General features: G+C 52.7%; 1 protein-coding gene across 1 annotated transcript in view; it reads left to right on the top strand.

Annotated features, from left to right (window-relative positions):
* CACNA1E (calcium voltage-gated channel subunit alpha1 E) overlaps nucleotides 1–18,747 on the top strand; it is a 245,656-nt gene that overhangs the window by 27,960 nt on the left and 198,949 nt on the right. The window contains exon 2 of the mRNA XM_075003399.1: nucleotides 4,354–4,620. Coding sequence (XP_074859500.1) covers nucleotides 4,354–4,620 — 267 coding nt within the window. The remainder of the gene's footprint in view (nucleotides 1–4,353; nucleotides 4,621–18,747) is intronic.

Raw genomic sequence — 18,747 nt, 5'->3', positions numbered from 1 at the left:
GCCCATTCCACTGTCATCTTATGCCAGGTAGGGAGAAGTATTGCGACTTCTTGGTGGCACTGGCATAGTGAGATTACTCCGGCATCACCCCATCCCACGAAGGATTTCTTATAGGTCCTCCGTTGCACATGGGAAAGGAGGAGGTGATAAGGAGGGGCAAAAGGATGACTAGATTGTTTCCTGGCCACTGGGAGGATTGGAGGGGAGCAATCAACAGTTCCTTCTTTGCTTGGAGCCTGGAGCTCGTTGCTCTGACGAGAAGAAGGGGCCTATAGCTGTCCCCACTGCTCTGAGCTTGCTGGAGGGGAAAGAGCCTATTCTTGTGGTGCCTTGAGCTACCCTGAGTGTGTGAGGCAGAGAGGGAGCTGAGGGGTAGGGCAGTTATTCTGCATAATTCCCTGTGAAGTTTGCTAGACCTTGGTAGTAGCAGGAGCCACAAGTATCTGGCCCATTGAGAATGGTCATCCCGGAACCCAAGAGCTTTGCTGACTTGGCCTGAAGGAGAGAGCCCTGAGAGCAGCTGGCAGCGTAAGCGGGAGGGAGCTGGGCTCGGCTGGGCTGGGCTGGGGATCGTTATCTGGCTGCTCGCTGTACTACAGGCTGAATTAACTTATTAGAAAGGTAGGAACAGCAACCTCCCTCCCAATGCGGTGCTGGGCAAAGGGGAAGGAAAGAAGCTGCAAAGCATAATTGATTCATTTAGGGCAGCCTCTTGCCTGTAGTGAATCAATTGTACAGTATTTAGTTATCAGCCAGTACTGCTGCCATCCCAGCTAGCAGCATGTTGGCAATGAAGAGGGACCACTCCAGCTTGCAGTGATACCCATCTCTAAAGACAGCAGGCCCACTCAAGAGCTGTGGTGGCTGGAGTGTGCAGAGCTCTGTAAGATCAAGTGTGTGCCTTTCTTCCCTATTGATAACTGTTGACTCCTCTCTGCGGGGGCAGGTGGGGAAGCAGGACAGAAGAGTCCCCAGCCTGGCGGATATATGAAGGAGAAGCCTCTGGATCTGTGTCTGTGCTAGAGAAGAGGGAACAGAGGAAAGCTGTGGCTCAGGACTGCCCAGCCCAGCGTAGGGTAGGGAAGCTGGAGGCAGAGGGAGAGCCACATTTATCCTCCTCCAGCCTTGCTTGCTGAGAGTTTTGCCAACCCTGAGGTTTCCCAAGGAACCATTCAGCAGCTGAGGCTTGTCCGAGCAGAGGGAAGCCACGTCAGCTCTGTGCCACCTGTCTGGCAGCTGATTCACCCGCTATCAGCGATGGTGCCTTTTGGGCTGCCTTCTGTCTGCAGTCTGCTGGAATGGGCACAATGCATAGCCCAGGAGTCATTCGCCTGCAGAAGGGAACTTCAGGTCCCACCATGGCTGTCCCATCACGCTTGCTGGCACTAGCCAGCGTGGGTACACACTCGGGGCTTGCTGTACACAACGGGGCTTGAATGTTGGCCCAAAGGACATGTCAGATTGTATGGGAGCTGGTTGTTGATTTTACAGTTTGCACACACAGATTTGCTGCCTGTGTGCCAACCAATCCAGGGACCAGCCCCAGTGCCATGTGATTATATAAACCATACCAGCACCAGGCGAACTGTGAATATGTCCCCCACTGTTCGCTCCCCTCCCCCGCATGTACCGAAAAAGCTTGCACACTGGTTTGAGTAGAAGATGAGCCTTGCACAAGCAGTTGGAACAGCTGGGGGAGGGGAAGGAGTGAAATTCACGGCCTTGCTGTGGCACTGGGGATTCATCGGCTCCTCCCTGTGGGCCCCTCCACTCTGCTTTCTTGGGGAGATGGAGGCCAGTTACAGCGGGGTGGTTCTAATGGATCTGGTAAGACCATCCTGAACCTCGTGGTTATCACTTGGCTCCCTGGTGAGATCAGTGCTGGCGGGATCAGACAGGAAATGTAGACAGGCTCCTCACAGCGGTTTGGGTTCCAAATAAACCCAATCCACACCTCCAGCCTTTTTAAAAGAGAGCCCAGTTTCACTCAGCCCGCTGGGGTTCTTCTCTAGGCCACCAGCCCTGCCTGGTTTTCTAGCAGGGTGATCGTTTCAGCTTGAAAAGAGAACTCAGGTGGTGTGGTTTATGTAGGGCAGAGACATTTAGTGCCCGCTGTGCCCAGCACCCTCCAACCATCACAGGGGAACAGCTCCTGCCTTAAAGAATCTGGAAGTTGCTCAGTGGGCCCTCTGGAGGACTGGGCTGATGACAGAGGGCATTCAAGCTATGGTCTTGGGAGTGGAGCTGACGTGGGCAGGCCTCTGCTTTTGGGTGACTGGCTCTGGGCACTCGAGCCTGGCTTTTTGGGAGAGGTTGTGTGTTTGCATTAGCCTGTGGTGCTGGGTGCGTGTGTGCTGGGGGCTCAGCACCCCTGGAAAGGAGGCCACAATTTCTGAGATCTGCTTGCCTTCCTCAGCACACACTAACTGAAGCACCAGAGAGCAGGGGCCAGCCACTGGTTGCTAGGAAGGAGCTAGAGGCTAGCCAGGCCAAGGCCCCACTGGTTGCAGGGGGTGTTTAGAGGCTGGCCAGGCACTGGCTCAGGGCCCCACAAGCTGCCGGGAGTGAGCTAGAGGCTAGCCAGGCTGTGCCTCAGTGCCCTGCGGGTTGCTGGGGGGCAGTGCATGCTAGGGGCTGGTTAAGGGGTGTGCTAAGGGGGGCCTTAGAGGCTGGTTGCTGTGGGGATGCTAAAGGCTGGTGAGGGGGTGGGGTGCTAGAGGCTGACAGCTTGGGGAGGGTTGTTAGAAGCTTGTTGTAGGAGGAAGGTGTGGGAGGCTGGCTGCCGGGGCGGGAGGTGCTGGAGGCTGGTGTTAGGAGGTGGGGGCTGAGGCTGGCTGCCGGGGCGGGAGGTGCTGGAGGCTGGTGTTAGGAGGTGGGGGCTGAGGCTGGTTGCTGGGGCGGGAGGTGCTGGAGGCACATTGCAGGAGGAGGGGGCTGGATGCAGGTTCCCATGGGAGAGGTGCCGAGGCTGGTGGCACGAGGTGGGGGCCAAGGCTGGCTGCTGGGGCGGGAGGGACCGAGGCTGGCTGCTGGGGCAGGAGGTGCTGGAGGCTGGTGGCAGGAGGCGGGGGCTGAGGCTGGTTGCTGGGGCGGGAGGTACTGGAGGCAGGTTGCAGGAGGAGGGGGCCAGAGGCAGGTTCCCATGGGAGAGGTGCCGAGGCTGGTGGCACGAGGCAGGGGCCAAGGCTGGCTGCCGGGGCGGGAGGGACTGAGGCTGGTTGCCGGGGCGGGAGGTGCCGAGGCTGGTGGCACGAGGCGGGGGCCAAGGCTGGCTGCCGGGGCGGGAGGGACCAAGGCCGGTTGCCGGGGCGGGAGGTGCTGGAGGCTGGTGGCAGGAGGCGGGGGCCGAGCCTGGTTGCTGGGGCGGGAGGGACCGAGGCTGGTGGCAGGAGGCGGGGGCCGAGCCTGGTTGCTGGGGCGGGAGGGACCGAGGCTGGTGGCAGGAGGTGGGGGCCAACGCTGGTTGCCGGGGCGGGAGGTGCAGGAGGCGGGGGCCGAGGCTCGTTGCTGGGATGGGAGGTGCAGGAGGTGGGGGCTGAGGCTGGCTGCCGGGATGGGAAGTGCAGGAGGCGGGGGCCAAGGCTGGCTGCCAGGGCGGGAGGGACGGAGGCTGGCTGCCAGGGCGGGAGGTGCAGGAGGCGGGGGCTGAGGCTGGTTGCCGGGGTGGGAGGGACCGAGGCTGGTTGCCGGGGCAGGAGGCGCTGGAGGCTGGTGGCAGGAGGCGAGGGCCGAGGCTGGGTGCCAGGGCGGGAGGTGCAGGAGGCGGGAGCCGAGGCTGGTTGCCGGCGCGGGAGGGAGAGAGGCTGGTTGCCGGCGCGGGAGGTGCAGGAGGCGGGGGCCGAGGCTGGCTGCCGGCGCGGGAGGTGCAGGAGGCGGGGGCCGAGGGTGGCTGCCGGGCGGCGGGGGGGCGTTGGAGGCTGCCGGGGGCGGGGGGCGCTGCGAGCGGCCGCGGCTGGACACGTGGCGCCGGCCGGGCGGCCGCTGGCGGTGCAGGGCGGCGGCGGCGGATCGGAGCCCAGCCGGGGCCACGGGGCGGCGAGGTGAGGAGCAGGAGGCGGGCGGGCGCTGCTGGCCGGGCGCCGGAAGCAGGCAGCGGGCGGCGGCTTTGGCCCGGCCCCCCCGCCTGCCACTGGCTCCCGGGGCGCCCCGCGCCCGGCCGGGGTGCAGCCCGCGGCGCTGGCCGCGCCTGTTGCTCGCCCGGCGCGGGGCGGGGCGGGGCGGGGCTGGCGTAGCGCGGCTGCCGCCGGGGAGCTGCGGGCGCCTCCCGCCGCGCGGCGCTGCGCTGCGCTGCGCAGGGATGGAGCGCCGGCCGCTAGCCTGACCGCCGCGCCGCGCATCTCTCTCCCCCTCCAGGATGGCTCGCTTCGGGGAGGCGGTGGCTGGGCGCCTGGGCTCCGGGGATGGGGGCTCGGAGCAGAGCCGGCTGCGCCAGGGGGCCCCTGCGCCCGCCGGAGCGCCCCCGGGAGCCTTCAAGCAAACCAAAGCGCAGCGGGCCCGGACCATGGCCCTGTACAACCCCATCCCTGTCCGCCAGAACTGCTTCACCGTCAACAGATCCCTCTTCCTCTTCGGGGAGGACAACGTCGTCCGGAAGTACGCCAAGAAGCTCATCGACTGGCCATATCCTTCCCCGGCCGGGCGCAGCCCCACGTGGCCGGCGCAGGGGCCGCCCGGCGCTAGGCAGCCTCGCAGGTAAGCGCTGCCGCCGGCTTGCGCTCCGGGCCGTGGCACCTTTAGACGGCCCGGGGGAGCCTCTCCGCCCCTAGGCTTGTACCGGTTTGGGGTCCAGGCTGCAGCCTCTCCGCTGGGCGGGGGGCGGAGGGTCCCTTGGGGGATGCAGGCTCCGGCTGGGTGGCTCTAGGACTCTGAGCCAGGATTGAATTGGTCCCTGCAGCTGAGCTGGGAGACCGAGTTGTGTGAGTGAGAGAGAGAGAGAGAGAAACCTGCAGCCAACTCCCAGCTTAGCTCCTCCAACTCTGCAGGAACGCAGGGAAACTTGGCGCCTGGAGGCCATTGGCACCCATCCCTTCTCCCCACTCCCCGAGGCCCTGCCAGCCTTTGGCTGACTAGTTTTCAGGTTGTACTGGACAGAACTGGGCCATGTTCTCCTGTGGGAACAGACAGCACCTGTCCCGGTTCTGCAGGGCTCAGCTGCCTTCTAAGAAGGCCTTCATGGGATGCCCGCGCTCCCAGCCTCCCACTCCCCGGGCCCCACTGAGACAGGGACGAAACCTGCCTCCAGCACTGCTCCACTGCACACTGAGCTGATGCCAGTCCCCCAGGGCTGCGCTGTTCGGGGTGCACCAGAAACTTGGTCCCTGCCGCGGGTGACCCAGTGAGAGGCTGCACAGCCTGCTCCCCACCCCCAGCTCCTTAGTACCAGCGCTGCCTTCTTATCCCCAGGCAGGGCACACGCCATGGCTGGGTTCCAGGTCTCCAGGAGCTGTGTGCATTGCTGTCCAGCTCCTCCCCCACCAGGAGGGGTGTTGCAGTCCCCGTTCCCCAGCCACCCCCTTCCCTGATTTCACCCCCAGCTGCTGCTCTGGGGGTGCTCCCTGTGTCCCCACCTGCTGGCCCCTGTTCTGAAGGCTGCTCCTCTTTCAGCCCCTTGGACAGGTCTGGAGTCCAATGCTGTGAGTGGGACTCATGTGCAGGGCCGGGCACTGGCTCAGAGAGCTCCTCCACCTGCGCAAAACCCCCAGAGGAACTTCAGCGCTGCCCAAAAATCCCAACCCCCTCGCCCCCTTAGGCAGCGGCCCAGACTCCACCCTGTGCAGCACAACTTCAGCACCATGGATAGAGGCCCGCCTGCATCTCTGGGACAGCTCCTGGGAGAGTTCCCTCCTCAGGCACACTGGGGCCCCTGGGCGCAGCCTCTATGCCTTGAGCTCTGGGCTGTGTCCTAGCCCAGCAGGGTTTTGTGCTGGGTGGGGTGGGATGCAAGGGGCTGCAGAAGTTTTGCAGTAGGATGTGGTAGGTGGGCCATTGTTCACACCACTCTCTCCTTAGCCTCCAGGGGGCAGGCGGGAGCCAGCTCAGAAGTGACCAGGCTCACCTTTTAACTCTGCCCTCTGTTCTGCAGGGACAAATACTCACAAGCCCCTGCCACCCCTTTTCTCCCCAGCACGCTGCTGGGCTTGCTGGATGGATCTGATGAGTCCTTCCTTAGATACAAAGGCGCTTCCCCGATACCCGATGGAAATTCCCTGAGTCCACTGCAAAGGGCTGTTTTCAGAAAGGAGACACTAGGAGAGGAGGCTGGAGGGGTTGGTTTCTTTCAAGAAATGAAACAAAATTATGCCAAGAAAGTCATGTTAACATGGGGGCCCTGGTTCAGCAAAATCCTGAAGAACCCCCTCAAGTGCTTTGGCTGACGTGGGGCTAAGTCCCCCAGAGTGACATGACAGAGGTTAAGGCCACTGCCTGTGCAGTTAATGTGCAAGACAGGGCTTTTGGGGATTGAAAGAGCTGCTTCAGTCTATTAAATACTCCAGATGTTTTCTGGTCAGTTGAAATCTCATTGTCCTCACTACTCCTATAGTGCATTGCTCAGATCTGCAGGGTGGGCTCAGGTGGCCGAGCATACACACATCAAGGGAGACCTCCAGCTCAGCCTGGGGGCACCCAAGCACATTCTTTGGGTTCCCACATGCCATTTCTACAGCGAATAAGCCTCGTTTTCCAAAAGATACCAAATTATTCATAAGCTTTATTTTGTGAGATGGAGGGAGGCGCTCATTACTTTGGTGCTGGTGACTGGAATCCCCCAATGGGCTCCCTTGCATGAGGCGCTGGGCATACACACAATATAAAAGCAGTCTCCGCATCACACAGCTCGCCTTCCTAGTGATTTCTTCCTGCTCTTGGGGGGAAAAAGCCCACAAATGGAGAGAGGGTAACAATCATTGAGCTCCTAGTTTCCTTCACCTAAGTAAATGTTGTACTCCCGTGCGCAGTTGTCATTAAAATACTGCACCCGTCATCTCCTGATCACTTCTTCCTTTAACGGATTGAACAAGTGGAGGTCTCCTCTTTCCAGGAATTTCATCTACCTGAAAGCATCGATGCTGTTCTTCAGCACACGGCCTGGAAGCCTCTGCCGTGGCTTGCACTGATTGGGTTTTTTGACATACCTTGTACCAATAAGGTGTGTCTTGGAGACAGTGGAATGTGCATGGAGAATGGAAACTGAAACGGTGTTAGAGGCAAAGCTCCAGTGCTGTGAACATTGCCTCATTTCAATCTGTCAGTGCAATAATGTGATCCTTCAGTTTTAGGCTGCACTGAGGTGGAGTTGTGGCAAAATGTCTGAAATGACAGAACAGTTTCAATGGAACAAGAGCTCAAACTGCATTAATTTAGGACAGGGCTAATCTTATCATAGAGTTGCCTAATGAGGGGGCATGGTAATTACATACTATTATCAGATAATGTAAAATGCTTGTTATTTTCTCCTTGTAATTGTACACTGGTACAATCAGTTTAAAGGGGCAGCGCCTTTAACTGACTCTAAAGAGTTGGACGAGCATCTCCCCAGCTTAGAGCAAAGTCTGCTGTTTAAATCCCAGACATGCCTCTAGCTTGCAGCCAAACTAGTTGATGGAGGTGAGTTTAGATCTTGACCACAGTAAATGAGAGGGTGACTTGCTGAAGGTTGGAGGCCGGCTATATTCAGCTGTGCTGATTATCACGAGGATGACACAGAGGAAAGCCAACTGGCTCAGGAGACTCGGTGGGGGTGGGGGGTGGGGTGGAGAGGTGCCTTCTTTATCAAAATCCAGTTGACTAGGTAATAGGGATAAAAATAACTGGGAGCTGGTGATTCAGTCCTGGAGATCTGCTGGGTAAATGTGTAATTATAACCAGCAGCCTCTTCAGTTTTGCTTTTCAGTGTAAACAGGGATGATACATAAGAAGGAAGAAGCAGAAATACGAGACAATGGCTTTCATTTTCTTGTGGGAGATGCAATCCTCTCCAACCAAATTTATTAGCGTCAGGTGGAATTGCCCTTTTTAGCTGTTAATGTGCAGAACCCTAGGCAGGACCAGTTGTATTTTTGCTAGGGGAGCATTGCATTTCTTTTTCTGATGTCGTTTTTCGAATCCAAACGAAAATGGAATTACGGCTGTTAAAGACAAAACCCCATTCCTGCCCCCTTTGCCTGCATTTCTTCTGGTGGGGAGCAGCTGTCCCTGCCCAGACCGCCTGTCATTATTTCATTTGCCTGGCTGCCTGGAGACCTACAATTTGGTTAGTGGAAGATGGGAAGGAGCTTATCAATATCCGCTCAATTCATCTTCTATTAATCAGGTTTGACCACAGCTAGTCCGACTCTCTCTCCATTACCTCCCCCCCCGAAAAAAGGCGAGTGGGGGGGAGAAAAATCAAACAAAAGCCATGTTGTGATTACCGCTCCTTTGCCCAAGGACTGGCTCCCGTGTGCATCTTCATGAATTATGCATGGGCCACGCAGGCTTTCCGAGGATTATGTGGCGAATGCTGACATGCAAAGCGGTTGAGCTGAGCTGGGGATGCGTTAGAGCTACTGCAGAGGGTCAGCTGGAGAAATAGTATTGTATTGTTTAACCCCAGCATTGCTACCTTGGGGCTTGATTCTGGCAGGTTCTAAGTGCTACGGTCTCAGTGCAGCACAGCTGAGCATGTGCTTAAAGTTTAAAGCACGTGAGTTGTTTCATTGGCTTCGCTGAGGTAGGTTTTCACCACAGGGAACAGCAGCTGTAGAGATTCCCTGCTTTTACAGCTGTCTTTCTTTTGCCAGTCTTCTCTGAAAGACAGACCAAACCGAGAAGAATTGTTCTCTGCTGCCTCTCATCATGTGGACACCTGTGTGTTAAATAGTGGTTCTTTCTCCCCAGTCATCTTATCCCAAACAGAATCTCCTTGTGTGTGATCTGCTGGTCCCTGGTTCCATTCCCCTGTCTGTTTCTCTCCTGGTGTTGCTGTCTAGACAAATTCAATAAACTGCAGAGGGCTTAGGGTCCCCTTGTGCTTGTGTGTATTCCTTGTTAATTTGTGTCTGTCCTCTTGGAGGGGAGAATGGCCTTCCATGAGACTTAGAATCATGGAACACTAGGACTGGAAGGGACCTTGAGAGATCATTGAGTCCAACCCCCTGCCCTCTTGGTAGGATCAGCCACTATCTAGACCATCCCCCCCAAGTGTCTATCTAACCTACTCTTACAAGTCTCCAGTGATGGAGATTCCACAACCTCCCTAGGTAGTTTATTCCAGTGTTTAACCATCCTGGTGGTTATGAAGTTTTTCCTAATGTCTAATCTAAACCTCTCTTGCTGCCATTTAAGCCCATTGCTCCTTGTCCTATCCTTAGAGGCCAAAGAGAACAATTTTTCTCCCTCCTCCTTGTAACCCTCTTTAAGGTACTTGAAAACTGCTATCTTGTCTCCCGTCAGTCTTCTCTTTTGTAAACTAAACAAGCTGGTTCTTTCAGTCTTCCCTCATAGCTCATGTTCTCTAGACCTTTAATCATTCCTGTTGCTTTTCTCTGGACCTTCTCCACTTTGTCACATCTTTCTTGAAATGTGGTGCCCAAAACTGAACACAATTCTCCAACTGAGGCCTAATGAGCACAGAGCAAGTAGAAGAATGACCTCTTGTGTTTTGCTCTCAATGCTCCTGTTAATGCATCCCAGAATCATGTTTGATTTTTTTTGCGACAGCAGTGTTGACTCATATTTAGGTTGTGGTCCACTGTGACCCCTAAGTCCCTTTCCACAGTACTCCTTCCTAGACAGTCATTTCCCATTCTATATGTATGAAGCTGATTGTTCCTTCCTAAGTGGAGTACTTTGCATTTGTCCTTATTAAACTTCATTCTCTTTATCTCAGACCATTTCTCCAGTTTGTCCAGATCATTCTGAATTCTGACCCTAGCCTCCAAAGCAGTTGCAATCGCTCCCAGCTTGGTACCATCTACAAACTTGGTAAGCTTACTCTCTATGCCAACATTTAAACTGTTGATGAAGGTATTGAATAGAACCGGTCCCAAAACCTGTCCCTATGGAACCCCACTTATTATGCTCTTCCAGCTGCATAGCATTAATAACTACTCTTTGAGAATGGTTATCCAGCCAGTTATGCATCCACCTTATAGTGGTCCCATCTAAGTTGTATTTGTGTAATTTACTGATAAGAAGATCATGCAAGACTGTGTCAAAGGCCTTACTAAAGTCTGGGTATACCACATCTACCACCTCTCCCGTAGCTACAAGAGTAGCTATCCTGCCAAAGAAAGCTATCGGATTGGTCTGGCATGATTTGTTCTTTACAGATCCATGCTGGCTGTTACCTAACACCTTATTTTCTTTCAGATATTTGCAGATGAATTCCTTAATTAATTATTTGCTCCATTATCTTTCCCAGCACAGAAGTTAAACTGACCGGTCTGTAGTTTCCTGGGTGGTTCTCTTTTACCTTTTTATAGATGGGCACTACATTTGCCTTTTTCCAGTACTTCTAGGACTTTTGAAAGATGATAGCTAAAGGCTCAGAAACCTCTTCTTTCAGCTCCTTAAGTACTCTAGGATGCATTACATCAGGCCCGGGTGACTTGCAGACATCTAATTTTTATAAGTAATTTTTAACTTGTTGTTTTTTATTTTATCCTCTAAACCTACCCCCTTTCCACTAGCACACATTATATTAGGCATTTGTGCCTTGGCCTTATTGGTGTAGACTGAAACAAAGAAGTCATTAAACACCTCTGCCATTTCCAAGTTTCCCGATATTGTTTCTCCCTCCTCACTGAGTAGTGGGCCTACCTGTCCTTGGTCTTCCTTTTGCTCCTAATATATTTATAGAATGACTTCTTGTTAGTCTCTAGCTAGTTTAAGTTCATTTTGTGCCTTGGCTTTTCTAATCTTGCCCCCACATACATGTATTGTTTGCTTATATTCATCTTTTGAAATCTCTCCTAATTTTCCCTTTTTATGAGACTCCTTTTTGACTTTGAGATTCTGCAAGATCTCTTGGCTCAGCCAAGGCAGTCTTTTACCATACTTTCTATCTTTTCTATGCAGTGGTATAGCTTGCTTTTGGGCCCTTAATAATGTCCCTTTGAAAAACTGCAAACTCTCTTCAGTTGTTTTTTCTCTTAGTGTTGAGTCCCATGGGACCTTACCTAGCAGCTCTCTGAGTTAACCAAATTTTGCTTTCCTGGAATCCATTGTCTCTATTTTGCTGTTCTCCCTTTCACTTTTTCTTAGAATCATGAGCTCTATGATTTCATGGTCACTTTCTCCCAAGCTACCTTCCACTTTCAAATTCTCAGCGAGTCCCTCCCTATTTGTTAAAATCAAATCTAGATCTGTTTTCCCCCATAGCTTTTTCCACCTTCTGAAATAAAAAATTGTGATCCATGCAGTCCAAGAACTTTCTGGGTAGTCTGTGCCTCACTGTTAGTTTCCCAACATATGTTGGGATAGTTGAAGTCTGCCATCACCACCAAATCCTGTGTTTTGGATGATTTTGTTAATTGTTTAGTAAAAGGCTCATCCACCTCTTCTATCTGGCTTGGTGGTGCGTGGTAGACCCCCTAATATGACATCACCATTGTTTTTCACCCCTTTTAACCTAACCCAGAGACTCTCAACATCTTTGTCTCCTGCATCCATCTCCACCTCAGTCCGGGTATGCACATTTTTAATGTATAAGGCAACACCTCCTCCCTGTTTACCCTGCCTGTCCTTCTCAAGTAAGTTGTACCCTCTTATACCAATATTCCAATCATGTGTATTGTCCTACCAAGTCTCTGTAATACCAAAACTCGCAGGGCTCTCTCTCTCCTCTCCAAGCTCCCTGTGCTAACCAAGGCCAGACCCCTTACCAGGGTTTCTCAGCCTCTTGTTCTGAGCCCCCCCGTGTGCTCTAAAAACTCCACCTCCCCTGTGCTTCAGTAACTGCTTTTCTGCATATAGAAGCCAAGGCTGGGGTGAACAAGCAAGGCAATTGCCTGGGGCCCCGTGCCACAGGGCCCGTGTGGCACTAGGGCTATGCCCACGCTACTCTGGAAGATCTACCTGCTCAGGTTCGATCTGCCAGGGTTCGGTTTTGTGTGCCAGGTAGGGACGTGCAAAATCCATCCATCGGGGGTCGACGTTGACCTCTGTAATCGTCCTGAGACATGAGGAGTAAGGGAGGTCAGCGGGAGAAACTATCCTGTCGACCTCCCTCAGTGAGGATGGCCAGCTAAGTTGATTGCAGACACACCAATACTAGCTGTATAGCTGCTGTAGCTAGAATTGCATATCTGCAATTGACTTACTTTCCCTAGTGTAGACATAACCTGTATTGCTCAGGCTTTGACTGAACACCTGAGTGGTGGGACTCAAGGCCTGGGCTTTAACCCCATGTGGTGGGGCTTTGGCTTTCTACCCTGAACCCAAGCAGACCTAATTCTGGCCTCAGACCCCTGGCTGAGAAGCAGCACTCAGTACAACAGCCTCTTACCTCCAACCCTTCCCCACCCCCAGGAATGCTGTCCTATTCTGGGACACGAGGGCAGTGAATTTCCACGTAGTTATAAATGACAAGATAGTAACTCAAATACATCCCAGTTGCATTTCCTTTAGTCTAGTGTTCCGCACCAGGGACACAAAGTCCAGAGCTACATTTAGGACACAGCAGCCTAGCCGTCCCTCCACTCGACTGGAAGTGGAATTAGTCGGTGGGTTTTGTTCTGTAGCAGACACGCGGGGTTTAGATTTCTGCTCACATCACTGAAACACAGAGTGAGGGCACACGCTGTTTGCCTGCAGCATTGGCCCTGCCTGCTGAAAACCAGCAAAGCCAGAGAGGCACCTCTTTGGGCCATATTGCAGTATACATTTTGTTATCCAGAAACATCGGGGCATGGGGGATTCAGGTTAATCACATTTTCTGGCTAACAGAGAGGTGTACCTATTGGCCGGAAATGTTCACACATTACATGTAGTTGGCAGTCTGAATGTGTACATGTAACGTTATTCCACTTCCACACACACAGCATCAATGACCTGTCCCAGATTTACAAAGATTCCTTTGATCTCCCCAGTCTGACTTCTGTATGAGCTGTACATGACATTCTCTCTTGCTGCTAGTTATGTGTGCCGTATATCACCCCATAAGCTAACCTTTATTCACTAAACACTACAACCAGACATGCATTCTGGATAATTTTCATATTTTTTCTGCTTAGTAAGGAAAAAATATATATTGCCATTCATGAAATTTTCTGATTAACTGAGATTTCCGGTTAGGAAAGGTCCAGATGACAAAGAGTGTACTGTAGATTGTTTGGATGAAGGCCGGCTGTATGGATTGGGGTTATTTACAACCTCAGAAGGTGCTAGCTAACCCCATTGGACGCAGGAACTATCTGGGGTTATGCTGGGAACAATGACTTAGTGGCAGTGTGTGTGTTACTCTCATAAACATCTTGCTGAACTGGAAGAGTTCCCACGACTGCCAAACGCACAGGGCTAACCTGGCTTGTGGACAACATGTCCCTCTCCCATCGCCGTTGTTACATCTTCTCTGTTGTGTTCGCTCTGGTGTCTAAGGTTCCTGCGGCAGAGTTGGTCTTGTGACAGCCCCTTGGCAACAGTGCCCACTGCAGTCCCAGCTGGTGTGGGCCGTGTTCTCCACCACCCTGCATCCTTCAAGGCCGTTTGCACTTTTTACACCATTATGCCACCACTTTGCACAGGTGTACACAGCAGTGGAGTATTTCCTCCCCCCCGCCGAGTATCTTCATTGCATTACTCTGTCAGGGCCCAGTGATGACTCTAGCAATGCCATGGTGATGACCAGGGAGCACCTGTCAGGAAAGCTTCCTTACTTCAGGGCCCAGCCAGGGACAGTGGTAGGAGCTCCCTTACTCTTCTGTCCTGTCAATACACAGCAGACCCTGTTAGCACATAGCACAGACAAACTATGGGGAATGCCTAATTGCAGCGCCCTATCTCTCATGTCCACTACAGTCCCAGCAGTGCTGGCTTGTGTCTTGCAGTGCTCTATTAAAGGTGATAGGGTCCAGAGAGGAGCCTTTAGAAGAGCAGTAAAAGTTTGCATAGACTTGTTTAAAACAAAACTGACCAATACTGGGGATTCCCCAGTGACTGTAGCTTTTTCCATTGGCTTATGTCTTGGGAAAGTAGCATGGTCCTGCTACCTGGGAGAAACATTTTGAACCTTTTGACATCTTTTTTTTTTCAGAGCTGCTTTCTTTGCCTTTCATTCATTAGATTTCAAGTCTGCTTTGGGAGTAGGTGTAATGGCAGGTCCATCTTTCTGACAGCTGGAGAGAGAGAGAGAGGCTGCATGTCAGATGGTGAATTTAAACAGAGGCAGCTGTTGTCATGGTGATGCCAAGTTGCATCCCGTTGATATAGCAACCAAAGTTAAAAAACTGATGTTAAGGCAGCAAAATCACATGATGTGATTCTTTTTTGTTTGAAAAAGAGAGAGAGAGGTTTGGTTTCCAGTTATTAAAACAAGGCTGTGGGGGAAAAGTGTTTTGTACAAAGATATGATTGCATATATGGCAGGTTAACAGCTATATACAGATAACTTATCGATGTGTACATATGCATAAATTACAATGGCCAAATTCAAGCCTTGTGTAGGTGCGGGCAAGCAGTAGCGTTGTGCCCACTTGCACAGATCTGAATGTGGCCCTCCATGTCGATTTAGAGCGTGAACTTTTAGAATTGTATTGCATGATGTTTAAATGCTTCCAGATACTAAGCCTGATTCTCCTGTACCATAGACTGGCCTAAATCAGGAGTTCAGTCAACTAGTCCATTAGAGACAACTATGCGGCACTGGTGTGAAAGAAACAGAATTAGGTTCAATAGGCTCAGCCCTCCGGGATGAAGGAAGTGTCTTTGGTGCAAGACATCAGTGTGAACAGATGAGGAGGGGCTAGAGTGGTAGCACACCATGTCTGAGCTCTTCCAATAGCTGGGACTGCTGTTGGCTTCTTTGATGCTCTTTGCAATTTAGAGCAGCCTCTGGGCTTTTCTAGTTTGTCTTGGCAGTAGAAGCCTGCTCGGGTGCACAGCTGGCATTGGGTATTGCTAGAGTGCCACATGCATCAGCTATGCTTCCTTTCTTGGCCTTGCTTGGACAGGATCCCCACAAGTGGAGCTCACTAGCCACTTGGTTGAGGAACCATCACAGTTCTTTCATGCTACTGGAAAAAATGGACCTCCTCAGGAAGGTAGGTCTGGCCCATTATTTGTATCTGCTTCACAATCAGGGCATGGGGAGTCCTGCTTAGTGAGCAGAGCTGCAACCAAGGGTCACACGTAGAGCAGGAAGCTGGGAACCAAAGCAAGGTGAGGGAGCGGAGTTTGTCACAGCAACCAGGTTAGGATCTGTCTAGCTGCCCAGATGTATTTTTATTGTTCCCACCGCTGACTGTGAAAGCAAAAGTAAAAGTGAAAGTAAGTGGGTGCCCCCTCCCTGGTGTACAGCTCTAGCAGCTAGCAAGAGCTGGCTGAGCTGCGGCGAAAGCCAGCAGGGAGCTATTTAAAGAGCCAGCAGGGACCTGGGGTGTGATAGGAGATTGCCTTAAGCGGTGCTTTTTTCATCAAAAAAACAAAGAAGATGGTGGAACTGAAGCCCCCAACTGTCCCTCCTGCCCTGAGACCTAACACCCCACCTGCAGCTTAACTCCCCCATGTGGTGCCTGAGATGTCCCCCAGCAGGGCCTGAGCTGCCTGCTGGGCAAAGCCTGAGCCACCCTCAGGCTTTGACCCCCCGCAGCCCCAGCTCCCACTCCCTGCTCAAAATGAATGCCCTCAGCCAAGCACCCCCGGAACCCCTCCCAGCTCTAAATCAATGCCCTCCCCCAGAAACAGGCACCCTCAGCCCGCCCAACTTAATGCCTTCCCTAGACCCACGTACCTTCAGCTTCCCTTCACACTGAATGTTGTGCCTCAGTTTCTCCCTCTGTGGCATCAGTCTAATGACACTGACCTTTGTAAAGCCCTGTGAGATCTACGGATGAGAAGCATGGCTTAAGAGCTACGTGTTACCATTAGTGCTTGTGAATTGGCATTTCTTGATTGAAGCATCAGTTCACACCAGCTGAGGATTGGGCTAATTATTCCTGTAATTCCGTTGTCTCTGCTTTTAGGTGCCAGCTCTCAGAACCACTGGTGGCCCTACATGTCCTGAAATGGTTTCTTTCCCACCCACATAACTAGCGGTAGCGTTAACACAACACAGACAGCTTTGCTTCTGTTCACGTGCAGGACGGAGCTCAAAGCATTCTGCAGACACTCTCTCTGCATGCCAAACCAACCGAGTTCAACAATGGCTGTTATGCTGGATCGTGGCTGCACTGGGCCACACACCAATTTGCCCAATCAGTGTGGATGCAGCAAATCTGAGTCTCTGCCACACTAAGGGCGCAGCTCCAGCTGCGCACGACGGCGTCCCTCCAGTCACGTGTGACTGGAGCTGCCCTGCTGCATGTGACTGGCGGGACCCTGCCAGGTGTGGCTGGAAAAGAGGTGCTGGACACTGTTCTGGCAGAAGAAAAAGCCCTGCCTTTAAGAAACTTACAGATACTTTCACCTCTGGTTCTCACCCAGTTAACAGGGTGCCTGGACCAATCAGGGCCTCCTGGAGCACTGCCAATCAAATTGGGGGTGGTACATCCTGTGGTGCTTGGGCCCTCACAACCCCTCCATGGCTGTGCAGCCAGGGCTGGCAGGTGGCAGTGTGAATATGGCTGTCACTTAGGGACTGGCAGATCCACATTCTAGCCCTGCAGCACCTCCCCACGTGGAGCCATGAAACAGATGTGCATCCCGTCCCGAGTTCTATAAATATTTGCCATATAAGGTATATGCAGCAAATACTTTCAATATCTGTGCTATTTGCATTCCCAACGGCAATTGTTGTGTGCAGGTGATGGGTTTAGAGAAGTAATTCTAAGAGGAGCCCAGATCTCTTTCAAGCATTAAACCAGTCTTGAAGTGGACAGAGATATGACTGTCACAGGGCTGAGCACATTTAGGAAACCATTGTCAAAATCCCAGGGTTCAGAGCAATGAGCTGAAGTCAGCCCCAAACAGCAAACTTCCCTAACTGTGGATGAAAGGTCCTTTGCTTCCCTGCGTCCCCCAGTAGGGGTAGAGAAGTGGGGAGCTCTGGGTTGAATTTGGGACGGTACCCTACAGCTGCATCATGTGCCTAGGAACTTTGTGAAAAGTACACTGAGAATATGTCACAGCATCTGACGGGAGAGGCAGAGAATTGCTTTCATCTGAGGTGTGGAATTAGCTAGAGCAGCAAGGCATCAAAGCGAGGAAGGCTGTTCAGCTGAGAGGAGCTACCAAGGAGAAGGCTCCCTCACAGGGGACACATTGTGTGGAAGGCTGGAGAGGAGGCCAGCGTTGGACAACTGGAAGGAAGTGGGGATTGTGAGCAAAGAGACAACTGAACGGAGAGGCTGAGTTGGCCTCTTCTCTCAGAGGGGACGGCTCCCTCTGGCTTTGGATTAAGGTCTGTTGAGCAGGAAGTCATGGTCAAATGACGATGGAGACTGAGTTTCTCAGCAGCCTAAGAGAAGTAGGTTCCTTGAGCACAGGGTGGAGGATCTTCGATGCGACAATGTAGTAAATTCTAATAAAGAGGAGAAGTGAATTGCTGCCCCTATCAACTGCTATCTCTAAGGCAGACTTCTTTGAGAAGGGTCCACCCTCTGTGCAAATGCTACCAGGGCTGTATGGATTCTGCACATCTCCCAGTGTGCGATCCCACCCGCCCAGCTGCATGTTGCATTTCTGACGGCTGGGAGGGGTGAGGAAGCTACCATGGCTGCTTTCAGCTCGCGAAGTCACAGATACTGCAGGCGAATCTGTGAAGGCTGCAGCCCACAGCCCTCCTCCCCAGCCAGGGCAGGATTTAGATCACATCCAGACGCTTGCGCATATTGCATCAGTGTGCCGTCAGAATCATAAATCCTCCTTCAGGGTTTGGAGCTGGGCATGCTTCCTGCATGAGTAATAGTCTCGGGCTGAATCTCACTCTTGCTCTTATCCCAGACTTGGTCCCCTGCTGGCTTTGGCGTAGAGGCTTTGGCTCTAGAGAGGATGAAGAGAAACTGTTCTCGGTAGTGTCAGATGGCAGAACGAGGAGCAATGATCTGAAGTTACACAGGGGGAAATGTAGGGTGGATATTAGGAAAATCTTGTTTCATCAGGAGGGCGGTGAAGCGCTGGAATGCGTTACTGAGAGGTGGTGGGATCTCCATCCCTAGAGGTTTTTAAGTCCCAGCTTGACAAGGTCCTGGCTGGGATGACTTAGTGGGGTTGATCCTGCTTTAGGCAGGGGGCTGGACTCAGTGACCTCCTGAGGTCCCTTCCAGCCCTAGGATTCTACGATAGATGCACACTCCCTTGTGACCAGAGATAAGCACATCCTCCTAGGAGGAAGGAAAGTGCTCCACATGCTATTCCGTTGCTCTGCTTAACTCATTCCCACATGGCGATTGAAAGAAAGCTCTGCCTCTGTTGCTCCACCACCACTTATTGCACAGATTTGTGGCTCAACCAAGGCCAGGTCAGGACCTGGTGGAGTGCTGGCAGGGGCAGGAGATAGCTAGGAGCAGAGGAGAAGGGTGGATTATTGCTGAAGCCTGAGGCAATTTCGACCTGGCTTGCTGACTGAGAACAAGTCAGCACCTCTGCCACGGGTCTCTCATCTCCCTCCCT

The sequence above is a fragment of the Carettochelys insculpta genome, chromosome 9, assembly GCF_033958435.1.
Source record: "Carettochelys insculpta isolate YL-2023 chromosome 9, ASM3395843v1, whole genome shotgun sequence".
In the NCBI taxonomy this organism is placed as follows: domain Eukaryota; kingdom Metazoa; phylum Chordata; order Testudines; family Carettochelyidae; genus Carettochelys; species Carettochelys insculpta.
The sequence above is the reverse complement of the archived record's forward strand: the minus strand, read 5'-3'. Positions and strand labels throughout refer to the sequence as shown.